The sequence below is a fragment of the Amblyomma maculatum genome, chromosome 7 (genome assembly GCF_055883805.1).
Source record: "Amblyomma maculatum isolate TAMU_Amacu chromosome 7, ASM5588380v1, whole genome shotgun sequence".
NCBI classification, from domain to species: Eukaryota; Metazoa; Arthropoda; class Arachnida; order Ixodida; family Ixodidae; genus Amblyomma; species Amblyomma maculatum.
Genome location: NC_139350.1, coordinates 60,396,333 through 60,419,354, shown reverse-complemented (window position 1 = coordinate 60,419,354; position 23,022 = coordinate 60,396,333). Strand labels below are relative to the sequence as shown.

The window sequence follows — 23,022 nt, the reverse complement described above, 5'->3', positions numbered from 1 at the left end:
GTGCATTTTTGTTAAAGCTCCTTGGGAGCCAATGCTTAGCAAAAGCAGCATGTTAGTACCGCAAACATTAAATTATGCAAATTTCGACATTAGTAGGGGTGTGGAAAACAAAGGGAAACGGACATGCAGATCAGAATTCATAGCAACAGTCTGGTGTCAGTGAATCTCTGCTCTCGGAGAACCACCGTCTGGCAAACAAAACAACAGCAGCAGTTGAACAAACACTAACATATTGTGGCAAAATAATGATGTCTACAAAAGCACAGCTGCACAAGCAAAATTGAAAAAACAAACAAAGGAGGAGTGAAAAGAAGCATGTCAGTTCGTGTAGCAGCGCCCCAAATGGGGTAGTCTAGGATTATAGCAGACCCCTGTTAAGACGAACTCAGTTCAGACCAACCCTCAGATAAGACAAACACTGCAAGAAGGTTTCTTTGGTTTTCTGTCAACTCTGTGTATAAAAAGAATTTGCTCAAGATGAACTGCTTCTCAAAGTGTCCACTTGACAAGGAAGAAAGGGCAAAAAAAAAGAAATAAGGCTCCTTCACGCATTCCTGTGAAGATGCGAGGAAGCATTCTCATGGTTGTGTGGTAGGCAGGATGCTAGTCCCCCTGCCTGCATGCAATGCATGACCCCTGGTGGGCAAAAAGCATGAGGAGAACCTGCTCAATGGCTCCGGGCTCAAGCAATTCTTCAACTGATGTGCTGTCACAACAATTCCTCTGCAATGCTGAAACCCTCCACCATAGCAGCCATGGCTCGTCATACAAGCAGAAGTTGAGTGCAGTGCTGGAAAATTACGCCTTGCATGCATCTGGCAAGCACCTGGAACAGCAATACTTCCGCTCCAGTCACGATTGCTACGCGTGATAAAGCTGCGCCTAATACTGTTCCTTTAGTGCGACAGCAACGCATAGCGTACAGGGAAGGGAATCGGCATTACTGAGGCTCCAAAGTCTGCAGTGCCGCAAACAGACTACTGGGCTGCCATGGTGAAGAAGTTTTGCTGTGCATGGTAGCCAACTTCCAGATTATTGCAACAGGCAATCAGTGCTGCGTGATGTACTCGCCAGTGGAGCTGGTAACAGCCACACTGTGGAAAGAACTAGCTAAGAGTGTAAAAAAAAATATGTCACTTCAAAGTTTACTGCATTGCTAGCTATCTGGGCACCTTTGGAGAGCTTGGGATTGGAAGAAGAGCAAACAAAATAGTATCAGAAACAGAGGTCAATGCAGAAAGAAGCAGCAGGAGCACACGCAATGAATAAGAAGAAAAAAACTCCAGCTGAATCCTGTTTTAAACTGGGATTATGCTAGCTTGTTCAATATCTTCTCACTATTCACTGCTCTCGTGATTTGGACTAACCTTGCATGCTCAGACGCAGCTTTTGAGGGGCACTTTTGCCAAGACAAATGAAACTTCATGGTTCCTTCAAGTTCGTCTTAAAGGGAGTCTACTATATCATAAGCTCTTCATGACAATCACTGCATAAAGGTTACGCACTAACATTATGTCAGCTAACAAGTACTGCAGGCCTCAAATAAATTTGCCCGTACTGATAACATTACAACATAATGGACAACGCAGCTACAGTAGAATCTCAGTGATAGGAACCCAGTTGATGTGAACTTGGGATAATACAGATTTGTAAAATTCCCTGGTTGGAATGCACTGTGTACAATATGCAGAATTTCAGATGGTCTGAACATGCTCCAGATGCAAAATGTGTGAGCCATGACCGCAAACACAAGCACTACTACGCGCTGCCTATATGTTATTGACCTCACGATTGCTTATCGCGCAGTACACAAAGGGAGCAGTTTATGGTGGAGCATGACTTGTACATTGCTGATGTCAATCACCAGCCACAACATACTCGCTGTGAATAGTGAGCGGTGCCCGTGCAGCCACAAATAAATTCCCTCAACCGTAAAGAGATCTGCATGAACGCATTTTCCATGCTTCTGCATACAATGTTTGTTGTGACGACACGTTGCAGGCTATGAATTTTATCGCCACCACGAGAGATTTCTATCACCGAGGTTGCACAGCAATTCCAAGGATTGTACTTATTAATGACTGTTGTACAGCTAATTACATCTGCCTGCAACATGATGCTCCTCGTACTTGGCATGCTCATTAACTGGCAAGCTAAGCTGAAAATGTGAAGGGATGTTGGTTTCTCCGCCTTACATTAAAAACTAAATGTGCTTCTAGATGGGAACCAACAGGGGTGAAAATCAGGCAGGCCCGCGGGAATGAAAATGAAGACTGAAGTGCATAGGAGCGCTGTTACTTTTGAATCTGCTTTCACTTTAGCAATAACGATCATCATTGTAAAATTTACCACTAATTGTAATTCGGTTTGTACTGTCATGTAAAATATCCCAAGTTTGACTCTCTGCAACTACTACAATTATATGCATAAAGGTGTCAATATTACAGTTGTGTACACTCATGAATGCCTTTACGTTACGTCCCCAACAAAACAAAAGGGCCACGAACGAAGTCGAACCTATGGCCTTGCATCCCTGGCAGAGCATTTCAATGGAAGCCTAGATAAAGACTGTAGAGAGTATTTGCGTTATTTCACGACCTCCAAGAACACCATGAATATGCCTCAAAATGTCCCAAACATATGAGAAATTATAACGCTGGATTAAGGTGTGATAAGAGTAAAGTCAAACCCAACATGATTCGTACGGAGCGCATCTGTGTCTTTCAACGTGAGAGACAAGTGTCTTAGTGTAATGCCTTTTAATATTGCAAGCCTCATTCCTGTCGTCATCTGCCCTCGGCAGAATGCAATGAAACATAGCACTGGTGAGGGCCAACATACCAGCTGATTTATGGCGGCCCACAATTATAGTAGCATAATTCTGCAGCATCAAAAATAGAGTGTGCATAAAAAAAAAAAAAAGAGAGAGAGAGACAGGCTGTGCCACAGAGAAAGGAAAGGGCGAGTGTACGAAAGCACAGGCTGCTCAGTGTCACTGCAACACCTACGTTTCCTTACCTTGCCTAGCAGTACAAGCCATACCTCAGAGCCAGGAGGCTTACAAAGAGGCCAGCCAAACTAAGCAAGGTCATCCAGAGAGGAGGAATGTTTTGTCCGTACACATGACTAGCCTGCCGCACCGATGCAAGAAAGGACTCCTACACATGATGAAAACATTGAAATTCAATTTCCACTCTTCCTCTTCCAAAATTAAAGGCGTAAAAAAAAAAAGAAAAGAAAGCAGGACAAGGCCAACAAGAACAGGCGAACCATCAACTAACATGGTGCAGCCTTGACAACGAGAGAAGCAACTACAGCCCAGCTTGTGCACGGTCTTATCAAAATCCAAAGAAACTCAAATGCACAGTCCAAATAGACACAGACCTTACAACAGTGAAGTCTGACTGGTTAGATGTTCAAACTACTTAATGACGATTTCCACTGGTCGATCGGAGCTGGGCGCCCGAACTGGAATAGAGTGACCTAAAACACTACAGAGCTAGTCAGATTAGCCTTGGTTGACCAGCGGAGCATGCACAGCGCGTGGCTTAAGCAATGCTGTGTTGCTTCCAGAAGTTAAGTCACACCCGAGCACAAAAATGTGTTCTGATTGATAAATAGGCGGGAGTGTGGCACTCTGCAACTTGCTTTCGCAAAATTTTAGTGTTGTAGATGTTTCTCGAAAGACGCACTTAGAGTCATATGCATGCAAAAAAGTGTTGTCCAGTGTGCTCTGCCGATTGCTCTGAAACCAGAAAAAAAGCAAAAAAAAATTTGCAGCCACTGGAAGTGATGATATCACTGAACAGAACTTCCAGATTCTTGTCAGCGGATCGAGCTAGGGTGCCCCCAAGTTGCTTCAAACAACCAACGGAATTCATGCAACCAATCTTGGTTGACCAGTGAAATTCGAAATCGCCATCTCGGAACCAGAAAACCTGTTCTGGAGCGACCAGCGGAAATCGCCATAAAAGGATGTGCAATTTAAAAGCAATAAAGTCTAAAAAAAAAAAAAAAAGCAGCAACATGGCTTTTCTCACGCAAGGATCGATGTGGAGGAATTACTAAGAGGTGCCAAAGACAGATAAAAGAAGCGAGCCTTTCAAAAATGAATGAAACAGCAAGCTTCGCAATAGCAGCATTTTCCTGCAAAGCCAGCTGAGAAAAAAAAATAAAAAATGAGGGGGCAGCCACGCATATTGTGTTAATACGACACCACCTGACAGCCCAAATGATATGATAAAATTTCTTTAGATCACCTAGACTAACATATCCTAAATTACAGGATGCAAAAAATTAAGAGAAGTTTGGTCAAATGCTGCTGTTGCCATTTGCCACTAAAGGTGATGTCAGTACAAAGACAAATTCAGCGAGTTTCACAAGTGTGTCACTGACTCGTGTTTGTTGGGCACAAGTTGCAGCACAAGTGAACAATATGCATCAGGGGCGTGCGAATATTCGAAATTTCAAATACGAATCACATATGTTTGTTATTCAATCTGTAATTGCATTCGAAAAACTCATATTCGGAAATTTCAAATATTCGAAACGGTAAAGCATTGCAGTGAAGCTTCACCGCAATGCCTGATCGCGTAGACTATGCAGTGAAGCATCCTAAAAACGCAACGGGGCCTTTTTTGTGAAGAGGAACCTTCCCTTTTATGAAGAGGGCCTTCCTGACAGTGTGCGCTAAGCAGTGCACTTGATTATGCTGGATAACAACATCATTCTCCCTGTAGTTTCGTCTCAAATGCATACAACCATCATGCAAGTATTGTCAGATAAAATTGCTGTGATGCAAACGCTTTTCAAGTTATTTCAGGCCAATTTTATGAACACTGTTTCAGGTTCCTTGGAGGCTTAATTAACGAGAGTTTACTCTATTCTGCAGTGATTTGACAGCTCCACCCAGTTTCATGCAGGTCCCTCCTGCACAGAAAACAGTTAACAGAAGTCTGCATAAAATTTTTACAGAATTTTTCATTAGAGTGTAGACATCTGTACAATTTTAGTTTAATTTTATTTGCCAATACATGTGAATTCAGAAATAAACAAGACGAACAATGCTTGCTATATCTGAATTTTCTTTTCTTTTGTTTACCGATCAGATATCCATTATTTGGTTCAACAATTCAGATTGGAAAATTTCAATAATCGCACACCCCTAATATACACATTTCTGAGGTGAAGGCGCACCGGTGCTCGATCCCGAATTATTTGGCAAGCACACAGAGCCTATGTGTGAGCACCCGAGTGCTACACATATTTTGCACATCAACATGCAGTAAAAGAGAGAACTCCGAACAGCCCAGACAACGGCGTAATTAGGTCACGAAAAGTGTGGTGCAACCTATATGAATGATGCAACATGCGCAAATTGTAACGTTAAATGCGATTCAACTTGTACAAACTGAGAATGTACAACATGCCGACCGAGTAGAAACCATCTTAGGAAAGATTATGCCAAGTTAGAAGGTGAGTGCCATATGCTATCATGAAGCCTTTCATCATGCTACTGTTTGATAGCAAGCTTACTGCTATCAAAAAAAAAAAAAAAATTAAATACGGGATTTTTTAAGTTGAAACATCAGCAGTGCATTCAAGACTGGAAATAAGGGATTTCCGATGTTTTTCTAATAAAAAACAGCACAGCCAAGTCACAATGCATTTGGCAGTAATGAACGCTTATTCAAGTGAAAGTGACTGACATCACTGCATATAATTTGTATAGCCCTTTCAAAGCAAGGGCACTGAGAGCAGTCAGTGCTTGCCACCTTCAAAAATGAGGAGTGCTAAACTGACCAACGATGGAGAGTAACACTGCTCACTGCCTCCTTTACACTTTTGACGAGGTGAAACCTACTGGCACCAATGCATAGGCATAATCTTCATCTTGGATCCCTGAATATGGGCGAAACTATGAAATGGTATGCACCTTTTCATTTGTTGATAATTGCACCTTGGTTCTGCTGTGAATGCACCAATTAGAAATTTTCACTCAACAGATCCCAAAAAATCAGCTTCACACAGCCCCTGTGGTTCATGCACACATACCAGTTCAGAGCAACAATACTGCATGCCAAGACGAAGAATGAAATTTTTGTGTTACCCAATCTGGAGGTTGGACATTTTTGGTTTCAGCCTGGGCTTCTGCTTCTGTCTTGCTTTCAGATGATGGACTAGCTGCAGCAAGAAAAAAAAGGAAGTGCACAAGGTTACTAAAAAACAACAAATATACAAAACCACAAAAAAAAAAACAAACAAAAAAAAAAAGACAATTGAAAAGGCAGCCGGGAAAAACCAAGCGCCGAATACAGTTAAACCTCGATGTAACAAACTCTAGTGTAACAAAATCCTCGGCATAATGAAGTATTTTGATTCTCACAACTTAATGCTCATAGAACACCCTGTATTTATTTTTAGCTTCAGTATAATTAATTAAATTTCCCTGCACTTTTAATGTAATGAAATTCTGTTGCTGGCTCAAAATGAACCAGAGGAAAAATTTTACCGTGAGCTCAAAGGATTGGGTGGGATGTGTACGCGAAGGCAGATGAGTGCATGGCAGATGTAGACGCAAGCGAAGCGTGTTGCCTGCCGGTGCGGTTTGTGAACACAGTGTCATCCGAATCTACCAGACGGCACGAGAGCCTGCGCAACACACATCCAGCCAGACCAGAAGCAGCTGATGCAGCTCCCGCAATATGTATATCGCAATTTCGCCCCAGATGGCCGCTGAATCAAATGGGCGTGCAGGTTGAATGTGGCATGCCGCCTGTGCACATGGGGAGCCGCATTGTGATCATTGCGTCTGCTTATTTCCCTGAAGCTCAATAAAAGGATTGGAAGGATCGGTGCACTCGTCCACCTGACAGCCTCACCTCCCACTCGAACAATGTGCGCACGCAAACAAAGATTCGCATGCACCCACTTGCGATGGAAAGCGACGATATTTGCAGAGTGAACCCAGTTTCACGTCACCTAGTGTGCAAGAGGGCGCTGTTCTCCCTGTCACTCATGCGGAGACAGCGCGGCAGGAAAGCCACCGTGGCCTGCCGCCGCTGGCATTTCCCTGGCTTCCTGCCATGCGGCCGTATGCGCCATTGAATCGGAGACGTGATCAGGGTGATTCCCAGTTTAGAAGGGCGACAACGAAGGTGAAGCCAAAACTATACAGGAGCACTGTCCCTGCCACTCAGGTAACGTCCACTTACACCAGAATTAATGACTCTCCCTGTTAATGGTAAGTGAAATGTTTTGGAGGATTCTCTCCACGCCAGGAGACAGGTTTCATTACTGCAAAATTTCAATTTTACAAAGTTAACGGCAGGTTTTACTGACTTCACATTATCGAGGTTTAACTATAGCATCACTAATCTTCAAAATTTTGGTACTTCTACGTACATTTCATAGCTATGCTGCATGCTATGATAAACGATGCAGATGAGAAATTCAAACTTAATTTAAATAAAGTCACTTACGTTTGGACATATTTATGTCCGATGCCAGACATAAGGGGGTTGCAAAACTGTTCGATACAAAGAAAATGCCAATAGACAAGTTTATCCCCAACCTAGATGCAAGAATACACTGCGCCCAAGCTAGCAACACGATTCTCGCAATGACAAGCCAGTGTCAGCCACCGTACTGGCAAGCACACCGCTCCACTGGCGTAGCTAGGCCTAGCATGCATCACACTGGGGTCTTGGTAAATGGAGCTTTAGAACTAGCCATTGCCCACCATAAGATTAATCCTGGTACCATTAATTAGAACAATCTTTCATTAAAATCAAAGCCAGCTGGTTTTCTCTTAACGCCTTGTGAAGGCCTGAAACCTATCTCCGTGGCCTTAATGTGCTTCAGTACGTTGCTGTGCCCGTTGGGTTGCCAAGAACTTCTTCTGCCGACACTGGGTGACCAAGCCCCCCAGGTTTTGCGAGTTATGGCCCTGGTCGCATCTTCGACAGTGCCAGTGGAGCGGGACGCTTTGAGGGGCCAGCCAGCAATAGCAAGGAGCAGTTGTTGTGCCGTTTCCGTTCTTATGAAAACAAAACGCTACACAAGCCTCTGAAGAGGACTACGGTGCGCACTATGGACCGACCAGAGACGAGCCCCGGCAACACGATGCTGTCCGTTTCACAGTGGGAGGTGGCGATGGATGCTCTGAGGGGGACGACGTGGCTGCCTCCGAAGCGCAAGAGAAGACACAAGGGGAGTCGAGCAGAGACTGGCAAAGAAGAATGATGCAAGATCACGCTGGTCGAGTCAATGATACCGGACCTCCCTTTGCGAGCCATTTTAAACTGGCCGCTAGCTGACCGATACGTCTGAGAAGCCCGAAGCCCCGACCCATTACATCGACTCCTGCCGAGTCACCCAGAAGAAAAAGAAGCGATCGCATCAAGCGGAGAGCCCGAAACTAGCGTCGACGAGTTGAACGCCACTTCGCCTTACGAGAGTGAGTACAGGGATCTGACCGACTCTTCCAAGAAGCCAGTGGGTGAGTGCACCTTCAGCCTTCCTCATGGAGCAGAGCAAAAATAAATAAGGTTTTGCAGAACTTGGTGTGTCTGCTCGTTTCTCCTCGCTTCAGCAGAACCCAAAGTACAACCCAGAGGTTGCATTGTGATCTTTCTAGATCGTCAAAGCCTTTAACAGCGAAGCAAGCAAAGCATGGCAGTTGAGGCTGCCACTAGGCTTTGGTCAGTTAGGTTTTCTTATGACAAGCTGTGCACCTAATGATACCTTTTCCAAATGACTGGGGTGTTACATAGAAAATGACAATGAGACTGAACGTTGCCCCTAAGCACACTCAATTTCACCTCGTAACACTGTTTTAGATACAGTACTACCACTGCTAGCAGGCAACCGCAGGATGCCGTTACAAAGAAGCAGTGCCACTAGCAGAACTGTGGCGTGCCATTCAATGAATCAAATGTTTCACCATCATTTCATCATCATTATCAGCCTGACTATACCCACTGCAGGGCGAAGGCCTCTCCCATATTTCTCCAATCAACCCGGTTCTGTGCTAGCTGCACCCACTTGACCCCTGCGAACTTCTTAACCTCATCCGCCCACCTAACTTTCTGCCGCCCCCTGCTACGCTTTCCTTCCCTTGGAATCCAGTTTGTTACCCTAAGCAACCGTCGGTTATCCTCTCTTCGCACTACATGTCCTGCCCATGCCCATTTCTTCTTCTTGATTTTCACTAGAATGTCAGTAACTTGAGTTATTTCTCTGACCCAATCTGCACGTTTCCTATCTCTTAATGTTACCCCTACCATTTTTCGTTCCATAGTTCTCCGAGTTGCCCTCAACTTAGGTAGAGCCCTCTTGGTTAGCCTCCACGTTTCAGCCCCATAGGTGAGTACAGGTAAGATGCAATTGTTGTATACTTTCCTCTTGAGCGATGCCAGTAAGCTGCTAGTCGTAATCTGCGAGTGCTTGCCAAATGCGCTCCATCCCAATTTTATTCTTCTTATTTCCTTTTCATGGTCTGCTGTTACTACCTGTCCTAAGTAGACATATTTGCTTACTACTTCCAGTGCTTCGCTACCTAACGTAAACTGCTGTTCCTTCCCGAGGCTGTTGAACATTACCTTAGTCTTCTGCATATTGATTTTTAAGCCTAACTTTCTACTTTTCCTGTCTAGGTCATCAATCACTATTTGCAGTTCATCCCCCGTTACTTAGCAAGGCAATGTAATGTTTAATACATGCAAACAACAATACTTTAATTTTCCAAGAAATGTTTCGAGCATTCCGAAATAAGCAATACATAATTTCATAAGGCCACTGCATCCATATTTTTAGTTTGCACCAAAACTTCAGTACATGGCAGTTAGCTTTCTTTTTAATGTGAGTGTTAACGCTCTAGCTCAGTGAAAAACTCAGCAATATCAGTTATGGCGTGAGCAAACAATCTGGATGGGCCGAAAAAGTGGCCGCATCAAACGTGGAGTGGTGGATTCAAAAAGTGATTAAAACATTAGAAAACTGGCAACTAGAAAGTCATAACACAACTTAAAAGTGATAAGGACAAGTAAGCTTACACAGTGAGCTGAAAAGAAAATTGGAGTAATTATTTAGGAATTGGTCCCCTGAACCTTGGTTTGTGAGTCAGACCTGCTACAGCTAGGCATGGCTATAAACAATAAAACTGGGCTTTATATTTATGTCCCGAAGCCTTTCACGTAATAATTGTGATTGTGTAAGAGAAAATGGTGTCCGTGCCTGCATAGGCAAGAGGAATCGCTGAAAGGGCCCATTCACATTTAAAGAATGAGTAAGTGTTCCCCCAAGCCTTTTTTTCGTCTTCAAGTGCAACAATTGCCTAGGTATTTAACTCATAACTGAGCTCAGTAGTAGCAAGGAATCATGTATGCCAAGAGAGTTTAAAGGGTGCTTCAATAGTATGTACTTAGTACAATAAAAGGTTTGGTTGGCTTCATTTGCAAGGTTTAGCGTACCAAAGCGACTCAGACTATGAGAGATGTCGTAGTGGAGGACTCAGGAAATTTCGACCACTTGGGGTTCTTTAACATGCATTGCATATTGATTTTTAAGCACATGAGCGCCTTGCTTTTAGCCTCCATCGAAAAGCAGCCTGCCACGGCAGAGACTGATCCCCGCTCCCCTGCCTCACTAGTCAAGTACTCTACCTACTGAGCCACTGCAGCGGGGCGGAGCATGATAAATCATCAGAGTCCCATTTTTTAAAAATCTTTTCCTTAAATCTGACATTTCAAGAAGTTGACAAGTGTGCATGCATTAAAGAGTTCATGGCAGACAAAAAGCACGTCTGGTCGTACTGTGTGATGCCAATACATGTAGAAGAACTCCAGGCAGTAAAAACCACTTGGAGCCCTCCACTACAGTGTCGCTCATAGCCTAAGTCACTTTGGGACAATAAACCTCATTAACCAAATCGTACTAAGCCTTCCAACAAAAATCCTCAGCTCAAGGTGTAGAACCTAATCTGACGAAAACATCCCGCTTAAACTATACTTGCACTCCAAATATGCCTGTGCACCGAGAGTGATGATTCAAGAAGACAGAGGAAGATGAAGTCTGGGAGAATGAATGAGGAGGAAAAAGCAGTGTGTGCACTCTGATCCACTAACACCCAGCATCAGACAATCGGCAGCAAATTCACAAAGCCCTCTGAACAATTTGTAATGGCCCTGCTTCGCACTGACTGCTGTGATCAGCAAGTGCACAATCACCAACCAGTCACGCACTGTCCTTGATATAGAATCAGTTCAGTGCTTTGTGTGGTTATCTGATACAAGCTCCAACTGCATCAGAGAAGGGCTCTTTTTCAGAAACAAAATGCGTGCGCCGGGTGCAGCTGTCTCTGAAAGTATGGGACAAAATACACGCCATCATAACTTTGTAAAAAGCATGTGAAGCGGTTCATGTGAACTTGGTCTCAAAGAGCTGCCATGAATAGGGCCACAACTGTGCACTTACATATTTCTGCATCCCCTGATGCTCCCTCTTTGGCACTGTCAGCTGCCTTGTTTTCGTCATCGGTTGGCGCAACACCCTGCACTTCTTGGGGCAAGACGGGCACTATATCTTTGGCTGTCTGGGCCACACTGTTACCACTAGCTTCTGCAAGAGAACTCTCAGCTGCAGGCTCTGGACACTCGTGCTGACCGGGTCCAGATGGCGGGGACTGTGAAAGCGTTTCCACTCCAGGCTGAGTTGTTGCACTTTCAGGCACCTTCTCATGTTTTTGTTCTTGTTTTTCAGCTCCTGCATTTGGTCACATCGATGGCAATGGTGTAGAGCTTTAAAAATTTCATATTTGGAATCAGCTAGTATTCACAGTACCAAGATGACTCCAATTTACATAGTGCTCATTGTAATAGATTCCAAACTAGCACACTTCTGAAGAGGTAACAGTCACCACTACTCAACCACCTACAAGATACTGTGACCTCACTTTTCACTTCCACTGCAGCATGAGTGCATTAAGGCAGAACTTTAATTTGGCAATCATGCAGGAAGCTCGGCATGCATCTGCGCCAAGCAGTTTTTCCAACTTAATCCTGAATGCCAAACTACAAAGCATATGCACTTACTCGTTTCCTTAATATTGTAAGCCGGCCTCTCATAAATTGAAATCAGAGAGCTTCTCATCTTAACATGAGTGTGGCAATGCGCATTTTTGTATAAGTAATTTATGCAATGCGAGTCAGCCAAAACCAATTCATGCCCCGCAGGATGGGAAACTGGGCGAGTTGGTTTGCAATGAAATTAGACATACTTATACAGCTCAAATGACACAGACAAAGAGGTGAGACAACACAGATCTGACAAATAACTGAATTTCTATTCAGAAAGAACTGTTTTTATAGACAAGAAAAAAGAAAAACAAAACTATGCGGCAAACACTCATAGAAGCAAAAGATCAAACATGTACCTGCTTGAGTCTAGCATTTGTTCTAACCACGGGGTGACATATGCCTCATGCACGCACGAAAAACATGATCAGTTATGCCTAGCAACCGTCGATTGCAGTCCCCGCAATCTCATTTTTTGTGAAGGCTAACTGAAGGTTTTACTACACGTTTTGTCATCTTCTTGGATAAAAAATGCTTCAGCCAGTTCACGTAATCCCTTGGTTTTTGATTCCTGCATAATATGCACGTGCCTTTGAAATCTAGTCTGCACCTGCTGCAGTCCTGGCAGTGAAGAAGTAGAGTGGAACTAAGCACTCTGCCCAAAGAACCACGCTATTCACTCAGGGGTGTATTCACACATCGCCCCGTATGCACAATGTACATCTTACCACAGGACAAGAGGAATTAGATGCACTACCCTCGCCCTGCATGACAAAAACACCTCACCATTGAGAACACTGCATGCCTGCAAAGGTGTAATGCATATTCCTCACATGCTTCCTGATCACTGGGCATACCCTCTTCAACTCTCTGAAGGTAACATATGCGATGGCCACAATCAGTTTACATGACTCATCACAGTTGTCAGAGAAAGTTCCTTCATCTTCTTGGCCATTCTTTCACAAATTGGTCCCAGGGTCATTATCGGAAACTCAGATTCCTTGAGATGATTGACAAGCAATCTGAAGGTCTCCATTCTGTGTCGGCACGATTTTACAAGTGCTAAAAGCATTAATTTCCCCTGCCAGCGCGAGGCCAACAGAAGTGCGTAGTGGCCGCTACCGGGCTCCGCTTCACCGAGACCGAAGCAGCGGGGCCGTAGCCCCACCACGTTTGGCAGGTGAGCTGCTTCGGCTCCATGAGGCGCGTTAAGCTACCTAATGGAGCGACAAAAAAATATAGATAAGTGCTACAACCACAAAGATGAAAAAGTAGCGGCCAACTAGAATACTAAGCAATAAAGAGAAAAAAAGAACGCAACGCGAGCCGGAACAAGGAAGAGAAAAAAGAAAAAAAAAGAGGTTCAGAGAGCCCCTCCCATGCCTTTGCAGTCGCGCGCGCTGCATATTGTTTTCTTGGTAAACCTTTGCAGGCAGATAAGGCTGCCCAAAAGAACACGGGAGGACAGCCAGGTCAAGTCAGATTTGGTTAGTCCCAGGGCTTTGCCTGCCTCATTTGTCGCAGGGCAAAGCATGCCTCTCGCGCCAAACGCCATCCCAAATACCTGGAATTTCTTGGTCGTTGTAAACTTGGAGCGGAGAGTTGAATATTTCTTAATTTTGTCGCGGCATTTGCTGGTAATCACACCTTCATTGGCATCCCAAGCCACAGCAACATCGACAATGATGGTTTCGTGTGGTGTCTCAATAACTAGGTCTGGTTTAAGGCGGGTGCCTGAGCTGGTGGTAAAAACTGGTTCTTCCCGGACTGTTGAATTTGGTAGCTTCTCCTTGGTTAATCGAGCAACTTGCTTGGCAATGTAATTATGGCGTTCTTTTCGGGGCAGGTCAATAGATTCACACTCTTGCAGGATATGAAAGGCTGTTTCCTTGCGAAGACCGCACCGACGGCAGAGTTGAGCGGTGGGGTCAGAACTCTGTTTATTAGTTAAAGACCGGGTTGGATAAAGATTAGTTCGGAGACGAAGAGCTCTTATTTTATCACCGTCGCGGAGGAGATTAGAGTTGTACCCAAGCCAGGTGTTTGCCTGGGCTTGGTGCTGGTGGGCAAACAGATCTTTATTTTCGTAGCGAGCAATATAATTATTCCACCACTTATCGCAACCTCGCTTCAGTGCAACGTCAACAGATTTAGCACTATTGGTGCCATCTGGAACATCAAATAGCTCATTAAGACGGCGATAGTGGGACTCCAGCTCGTGATCGAAGAGTTTGAAAATGAAGGGTTCATTCAGGCGGAGCATTCTATTTAGTGATTTGAGTTGGACAGACTGTGCTGTTTTTTCAAGGGAGATGAAACCCAAACCCCCACATTTGGTAGGTAACCAAATGTGGGAGTTGGGAAAGCCGAGAGGAAGGTGCAGAGTGCGTTTGACCTTAAGGCGAATAAGCTTGTCGAGGCGACAAGCTTCCTGTTTAACTAGTAATGTGTTTGTAGAACCGTAAAGAAATGCAGGCAAAACCAGTTGCCTCCAGCAGTTCAGCTTCTGGAAGGGTTTCAGAGAGGCTTTGGAGACAAGATAGAGCAAAGCGCGGGCCTTCTCTGACTCTACTAGTGGAAATTTATTAACAAACAGAGATAAGCCCAAATACTTAATTGGTTGGTTTGGTTCTTTGCTGTGGATTGTGTAGTCGTTGACATTGGCAGTGACTTGCAAATGGTCCATTTTCATCCAATAAACTAGCCTGTTGGCACGAGGTAAAATCCTATTTGACAGCAGAGACAAGAGAAAAAGCTTGCTGCCTACCGTTATCACTTTGCTGTGGTTGTGATGCTGTGGCCTCAGCAGCAGTGGCCGGGCTAGCAGCCGGGCTTGCAACACTGCTATTACTTAAACTGGATGAAGCCCTGCTAGCGCCACTGTCAACAGCAGCAGATGCCTGTCTCCTCTCCAGAACTGCTGTGGTGTAGTCCTTGCAGAAGAAGGTTGGGAAAAAGATGCCTGGTAAGACATGCAGTTTTAGTATATACAACCAATGCTCACCAACATAAGTTGCAACATATATCTTGGGAAACGCAGTGAACTGCAGATGCACTATGCACATGCACTTTGCCCAGTTAAACACTCGGCTGAGATGGACTTGCATGAAACTACAAAGTGCACATGGAACAGGAAAAATGAGAATGCTTCGTGTTTTTCCCGTGAAGAATTCAAAAGAGAACAGAAGAATGAATGAACATGTGCAAGGCAGAGAGAAAGATAAAGAAACTACAAAGTGCACATGGAACAGGAAAAATCAGAATGCTTCGTGTTTTTCCCACGAAGAATTCAAAAGAGAACAGAAGAATGAATGAACATGTGCAAGGCAGAGAGAAAGATAAAAAAATTGGGCTGTGGTTTAGCTTTGGTTAAACCAAGTGTGAAGCGATAGCTGAAGCGGCCATCTTTGCTGCTCATCGCTCATGCCTTGCAGCATTGTCGCGGCAGCATATGTCCCTCACGTTGTTCCGGCGTTTCCGCCTCTATTTCGGCTTTAGCCCCTTCTCATCTTCTACACAAACTTTCAGCTCGCAACGCAATGCCTCCATATCATCATGTGCAGCCAACCGGAGATCGTAACGAGCACGGCTGCTCAGTTGCTCTTCCTCAAAGTCCATGGTGCAGCTCCAGCCAAGGAGCGCCGCGCTAATCTATATATACCTAAGATTGACGTCAGCAATTATACGTCTCGCCATGGACTTGCTCACGTGTTAAGCTACTTTCCACATCAGCTGTCCTTTGAGCTTGACCTTTAGTGGGGACATAGCTACCCAAAGTGGTTGTTGGCTTAAGTTCCAACCTGACCTCGTAGCTGTTTAAAGGTCATCAGAAGCACACGGTGACCTTGGCTTTACATTGCATAGTGAAACTGCCACTGCAAAAAAAAAAAAAAAAAAAAAAAAGAGGTGCGGTACCCACTTTAGACTGAAAAATCTATAGCCATTTAAATCAAAAGCTTAACCCTTGACCACTTTGAATCTGCATTGAAAAAAGAAAAGAGCACAATGACAACCTGTGCACCAATGAAGATAAAAATTTATTTTCTTATGTTTTATAACACTCAAGTTAGCTTTAAGAGAAGCTATACCTACTGCAAGCTGCGAGACCGATTTTAACATGCTCGTAATGGCTTTGCTTAGTAAGCAGGAGCATTTTCATAATGGATAATATCAAGCAACACATGCTGCTGCCTTGCACTGTTCAGCTGTTTGCGTTTTAAATCTTTGATCAACCTGGGTCTTTTGTTTAATCTCGATGAACTGGTACCATATGCTTTGCACTACACCTTTTTACTTTGCTTTTATTATTCAATTATTGCATCTCAGCTGCAATTTCAACCACCCACAAAAAAGCACCTTTTCCTGTGCAACACCAAAAAAGAGTAAATGACATGGGAAGTATTGCATCTCATTTACTTTGAAAGACAGGGTATTCCCCCTCTAAGAATAAACAAAAAAAGTTGCTAACTGTATTAGTAAGGAAACTTTACCTCATTAAAAACGAGGCACCAGGTCAAAACCACAACACCTTGTCTTACACAAGAAACAGGTCAATTTACAACAGGTAACAACAGTGTACATCACATCAGACTGAACAGCCCCGTCGTTTCTTATCCCCTTCTGTTAAAGTATGAGCCGAACAGCCCGAACCATAATTTTGCTGGCTCAAATATATAGCACTGTTCGACTGACTCATATCAGTGAGCTCTCCAAGACACCGTAAGGCACTGTTGCTAGCATCAGTGACACCATTTAGTTACACCTTCAACAGCTTTCCCCGTGGCTGACTGTGCATGTGCTAGTAAAAGAAAGGATAAGCATGAATGCTCCTTGAAAGGCTAAAAATAAATAAATAAAAATATGCAAGTTAAACCAGTTAAGACATAGCAGCTTTTCACTCCATGCCCGTTATTATCTGAGCATACATTTCCACTATTTTTCTCCTGACGAAAGTTGTTTAGCACACCCATACTTTTTTTTTTTTTGTTTAGCACTCTCAGCTTCCAAATATTGCTATTTACCTCAATCAGCTACAGCCCTACAGAGTTTGACATTCCCTAAATTCAACTTTAAGCAATCGTAATACTATGCGAGTTTTTTTTTTTTGTCTGGAAAATGGGGCCTTACTGCACAGATCAGAGCCCGTGGAACATGATCACATGAAAAACCCTGAACAAATTACAAGTAAGCAAAATAAGATTACAGATATGCCCCTTTTTTAGCCTTCACTGCTTTCCAACACCGGTTCCATATGGAACGCTACAATAACCACATACCAACTCCGATACAAAAACAGTTCAACTGCTTGTTGCGGACAAAACAAAGCCATGATGAAACTTTCTAAATACCAGCTACAAAAAAAAAAAAAAAACTATACAAAGCACAGCCTATGACAAATCAAAGGTTGGCCTTTGTCATCAGTCAGTGCAAAATAAAATATACACTCACAATAACACAGTAAAATATATGTTCACAAGAACACTGCACTGCTCTATGCTGGCAGGCACACTGTAAAAGGGGAGGGATGAAAAATTAACCTGGCGGGCAGTGCTGTGCGGGGAGGCCAACTTAACTAACGCTAGGTTTTTTTGCTGTTCTGCAATCGCCACGAGCGCCTTCGAAACATAGCTAAAACTGCAGGAAAGGTACCCTGCTTTATTTAGTCAGTTAAGCAACGGCCATTCAGGCGATTCTTACTAAAGCTAAAGAGGACTGCTCTTGCCTGGATTTTTGATAAAATTTTAAATTATGAATATTAGCTATATCGAACTATTCTGGCGATTTTTTGACTGCTTTCACTGCAGTTGAGCCAATTTACGTAACCAAACTGCAATCTTACCCTAATACAGTTGAGAATGATGCCTTTGGCTTCTTTGCTTGAGTAGGTCTCTTCATGGCTGAATTCTCGCTGAAGCAGCTTAAACAGTGTGTTCATAATCTTCTTTAACTGCAAAAAGCAAGGATTAAAACCTTTAACAGATGCAAACAGAAATGTGAGTACTAAAGACGATGAAAAGGGGCTGACTGGCAAATCTACTGCCTCCACTTCTCATCTTCCCTGACAGTGACAATACAATGCAAGGTGTGGCATATAACCAATTACACACAGAACACTGCCTACACCCTTACAAAAATAGTGCTTTTGTCAATGCAGCCTCTCCCCTTAGCACAGACATGACAGTAGCCTAAGAAGGAGCTCCATGTGTGCAAAAATAAATAAAAGATGAGGTGGCACGGCAAAGACTGCCCTCGCTCGCTTCTTTGCTGAGCGGACAAATCTCACACAAGCGACAGTGAGTGGCAACATATGCTACATGCAATGTGCTTCCACACAATGCATGCATGCTGTGGCTTGTTAAAACACAGCTGTAACCTGCCACTTTGATCTGCTGGTAAGTGAGCAAAACTATGCCTGCCTGACACCCACTCCAATTATTGTTAGGCCCCCATTGCCAACAAGCAGATTTTGCACTCTTTTTAAAATTTTGTAGCTCTGCCTTACAGCCATAGAAAAATTGTAGCAGTGCAGCACCACCAGAGGAAGAGACAGATCATGGAGGAGGGAGAGGGGCACAGTATCACAAACTGAGAGCGAGGAGGTCTGACTGGCCGCTCGCACAAGGCGCTTCGGGATGCCGAGTAAAATGTTTTAGGCTACAGAACTGTGCAATAAGGCAAGTGTTACGTTTCGCCACCAACAAGTGTGACAGCTGACGCGGCCACCGCATAGCAACAGGCAGAACAGCGAGCGGTTCGGCCATTTTGGCGCCTTCCAGTCGGCCGCCCAACGCTTCCTCTCGCGAACGTGTCTCGGCGTGTTCTTGCCACGTGCCAAATGTGTGTGCGTGTGTGTGTGTGCAAACGCTGGCCAAGCCCGGCGCTCGAGGGAAAGTGCGTCGCCCTCGCCCGTCCGCAGGATGTGGAGGAGATGCGGTCGCGCCACCTGCGATTGAGTCATCTCGTCTTGTCAGGACATGTAGGGCTCTCCATTTCCCTCTGAAGTGGCAAGCCTATAAAAAGCAGCGGCAGACTCCGCTGCGACAGAGACTACTTTGACGCGCCGTAGAGACGACGCTAGACATCAGCTGTGTGAGTGTCTGTATTCTCTCCGGGTTAGCTTCTCTGCCCGTTCCTTCTTGATGTTGTAGTAAAGGTTGTTTCGTTAGAAGACGCCTCGTCTTTGCTGGGACCGTTGACGCCGTCCGCCAAGCCACGGAGCCGCCAGGCCAACGCTACCGAGGGGGAGCGAGCTGCATGTAATAACTGGTGGCAGCGGTACGATACCCAGGCGCGACCCAAACCTAATACAAGTGAGACAGGCAAATAAAAACACTCTGCATGATGGCACCACATCACTCGTCGCTTGCTACCATTACATGGGCCTTTGTCCAAATGTTGCATACATGGAGCTTCAGTATGGCGGCCTGCACAAACCATGAGCGTCTCAAGCCAATCAAAAACCGCCATTTCTGTCATGTTTCAACTGACCAGTCATGTTTCAACTGACATCATTTTTTTTGTTGCTTTTATCGCTTCTGCGCGGTGCTCAGGGTTGCTTACTGAAAAAAAAAAAAAAAGATTGAAGGCTGGAAATGACAGCTTTCAAACAAGACTAAAATGGTGGCAGCGCAGTGCGTAGTTCCCGGGATGCAGGCAGTTGAAAAAGGGCAAATTTAGCCTTCAATTTAAAGGTTTTCGAGTGCATGTTTGCTGCTATCAACGGTTAAAACACGTGAAATGAACAAAATTTTGAAGCCAAAATTTGCAGATCAGTGCAGAAGGGTCAGAGAAACATGAAGAGACTCAAATCGCGATTTTTGGGCTGATTTTCAGCTTTCAAGTGCCACGTCCCCCCTTAAATCTCCACAGCTGATCGGAAGTTGAGCTGAACAGAAGTGCTCTATTTATAAGGTTAGATGAGAGCATGTAGGCACTGTTAGACAGGAATGAGCAAAAAATGACAAGTTTGCAGAATACTAACTTACTATGCAAACTAAAATTAACAAACAAACAAAAACTTCTTCCCAAATGCAGCATAGCATCTGCACTCAGCCATTCTGTTGTTAGCTTTAGCCTTTCCTGCAAGAACTGCTCTGTGCCCACTGCTTGGCTGGTGTGTTTTACATGAAAAAAAAAAAACTTGTATCGAGTTGTTTAACCCACCCGTACATGCTCAAAACCCTGCCATCACCCTCTTTGATCCCTCTTCCTTCAACAATAAGGTGCCCATGCAGAGTGAGATGTTACTGTGCCCCTCCTTTCTCCACAACAGTCTTCCTTTAATACACTGTTCTGTCAAAAACACCGTTGGTACACTGAAGCTTTCAAAAAACATATTACGCTTATTCATTCAAGGTCTGAAAACTGCCATCTTGACTATTTTACGCAGTGACATTGAGTGGAAACGCGGAAGCATTAAGAGGCTTTATTTTCCTTTGTTTTGCAAAAACAAAAATTAAGCCAATTTTCAGAATTGGAAAACTGCTAATAGAGCATTTCTTTGATGTGCAGAAAATATGTCACCCTTCAGTATTAGTAACCTCAAAAATACTTTTTCATCCTTTCTTATAGCCGCATCAGACAGAAAGGTGGGTGGTTTTAGAGGCTGCAACTGAGTTTTTCTGAAAACAGCATTTCTGGAGGTTTATACTTATATACCTCTTTCTCAGAACTTATAAGGTGTAAGCGAGCAAACATTTCCACAGATGTTAATCAATGGCTTTTACGTAAACAAAACTAGAATAAAGAGCTTAGGCTAATTTACATTACTACAACTAACTAAGAACCTTTTTGTAGTAAAGTCACTGGAACCAGCAAAAATTTTTACTATATCAGTTGTTGGTGATGACATCATCCTGCAGATGCTGTCTGGTTATTAAATGGCTACTTACTAAACATGTCTTGTTGCTTAATAAAAAAAAACACTCCAAACGCCTTCCATCTCTTATAGCCTGCTCGTGCCATTTTTTCAGTTACAAGGTTTTTTTGTTTACATCTTGTGTAAGTACTTCTTAAGCATGAGGGCAACGGGGCTATCAATACAGCTGAGTTTGATTTCATGTGAAAACCAAAGCCTGGCATGAACACAGCATTACCTTCCACTGTTTCTGTCTTCTAAGAGGCAACAGACCAGAAATGCACGCGGCAGTCAAGCACTGCAAAACTGTACATGCCGCACCTCCAGTTCTTGCCACAGCTGCCATATGCTTCACGCTGTACACTGCAGCGAATGTCCTCTTGTTTCTTCCCTACCTTGTTTTTCACTGCACTTTTATTCTCTTTTACTTTCTGAACAGACCGTGCTGCCTTCTTTCCACGTTCGTAGCCAACTTTAATTTTTTTTTTCCTACGCATTGTATGCTTTCCCTTACAGCTCCAAGGCCTACCTAAGTAAAGTTGGCTCCTCAGAGTGGCAGGCCTGGTGGTAAAGCCATTTAAAATGAGCTTTTTTTTTTCTTCTCGGAAAGAAGAATTTGTTTCGTGATCCTAGGTAGCACGCGTGCGGCTATGTCATTTCGTGAAAAGTATGTTGCTGCGGCCACACGCAATTTTACTATAACCAATTTTTATCAAATATGTTTTACTATAAAGGAGAAAAAATGTACAGCCATCTATGAAAGAGGAGCTGGGTTTCAGTTTCGCTCTACTAAATCTGAGTTTACTATAGTGGGGTTCTACACTGCCTGTGCGTGTGTGTGTGTGTGTGTGTGTGTGTAACACATTTCAACTGGCAATTCTGATGCAGTGATGAGGGAAAAAAAAAGTTTTTGACCAAAGCAAGCAATCCCAGTGATGGTTGTAAGATAATCAGTTCAACTCTGATACACCATTTCAGCACTCTGTATTCAGTATATGTATTATAAAAAAAGATATATAAATGCAAAAACTATGTGTTTGTGTGCATGCATGTGTGTAAAATACTAAGCAAAATTTCAACCAGGCTTTGAGCTTTCCAGTAAAGTGCATTCATTTGGAAGGCTGCAAGCATTTTCACAGTTGCTAAAACTTCAAGTTAGGCTATTGGTAACGGCAGCCTGTTGGAATAATTTTCTTAGTAGTTTAACCCTTTAACTGCCACTCCTGAGATATCCCAGAGACTATACACCCTGCCACTCACGAGTATACTCATGTTACCATTATAACTGACTCCCTACCCCTTTCGATACTACTCGTATAACAATAATGATGCGGACATGTCGCGCAGTCTGTGGAGAAACCACATAAATGCTTAAATCTTGCAGGGTAAATCTGAAACAACATATGGATCGGATGTTTCTCCCTCTGCATCACCACTATCAACACCGCATCGCTTTCTCTTCGTCAGCACTGCATCCATGGCGAGACAAGTGTGCTATGTGCGTCCACCGTTTGACAGGCAAAGAAAATGAGAAGCTGGCAATGAATTCTTATTCAAACGAAAGTGACACTGACGAAGCAGCTGAGCTGAAAAGCTTGTCTAAAGAAGACAGTGAGGAACTGAGCCTGTCACCTATAAAAACGGGCAACAAAAAGAAACCTGCCGAGCATAATAAAAATATTTAACAAACATGTCTTGCAGAACATCATAGTGCATTACTAGGTTAGAATTTCCACGAAATTACCATGCAAGAAAGCCTGGCAGGGAATGTGCACCAGTCCTGAAAAAACTAGGCAGTGAAAGGGTTAAAAGCAAACACAAACAAAGACAACACACAAGGGACACCCGTGGGTGCCCCTTGTGTGTCGTCTTTGTTTGCTTGTGTTTGTTTTCAAATCACTCAGAAAATGATCTTATAGTTGCAGCTTCTGTGGCGACCATTCTAGAGCCATTTTTTGAAAACCATTTTAAAAATCTTGATCCACTTCAAATCCCTGCCTCTCAAAAAATTGTAACGTAACCATGGTTAAAGACCAGAATGCGTGAAGTTATGTGTAACAGTTGAGCCCGGGTATATCAAACAACTATTTT

The 23,022-nt window shown here is 43.7% G+C and overlaps 1 protein-coding gene across 2 annotated transcripts in view; it reads right to left on the bottom strand.

Annotated features, from left to right (window-relative positions):
• Positions 1 to 23,022, bottom strand: part of LOC146183534 (FK506-binding protein 15-like) — a 138,827-nt gene that overhangs the window by 640 nt on the left and 115,165 nt on the right. The window contains exons 22-26 of one of the 2 annotated variants that reach the window (XM_084609128.1): positions 17,914 to 18,021; positions 14,842 to 15,007; positions 11,476 to 11,763; positions 6,110 to 6,183; positions 3,019 to 3,158 (exon numbers count right to left, since the gene is read on the bottom strand). In XM_084609128.1, the coding sequence (XP_084465254.1) occupies positions 3,024 to 3,158; positions 6,110 to 6,183; positions 11,476 to 11,763; positions 14,842 to 15,007; positions 17,914 to 18,021 (771 nt within the window). In that variant the 3' untranslated portion in view covers positions 3,019 to 3,023. The remainder of the gene's footprint in view (positions 1 to 3,018; positions 3,159 to 6,109; positions 6,184 to 11,475; positions 11,764 to 14,841; positions 15,008 to 17,913; positions 18,022 to 23,022) is intronic. The other variant, XM_084609130.1, reaches the window with a different exon arrangement.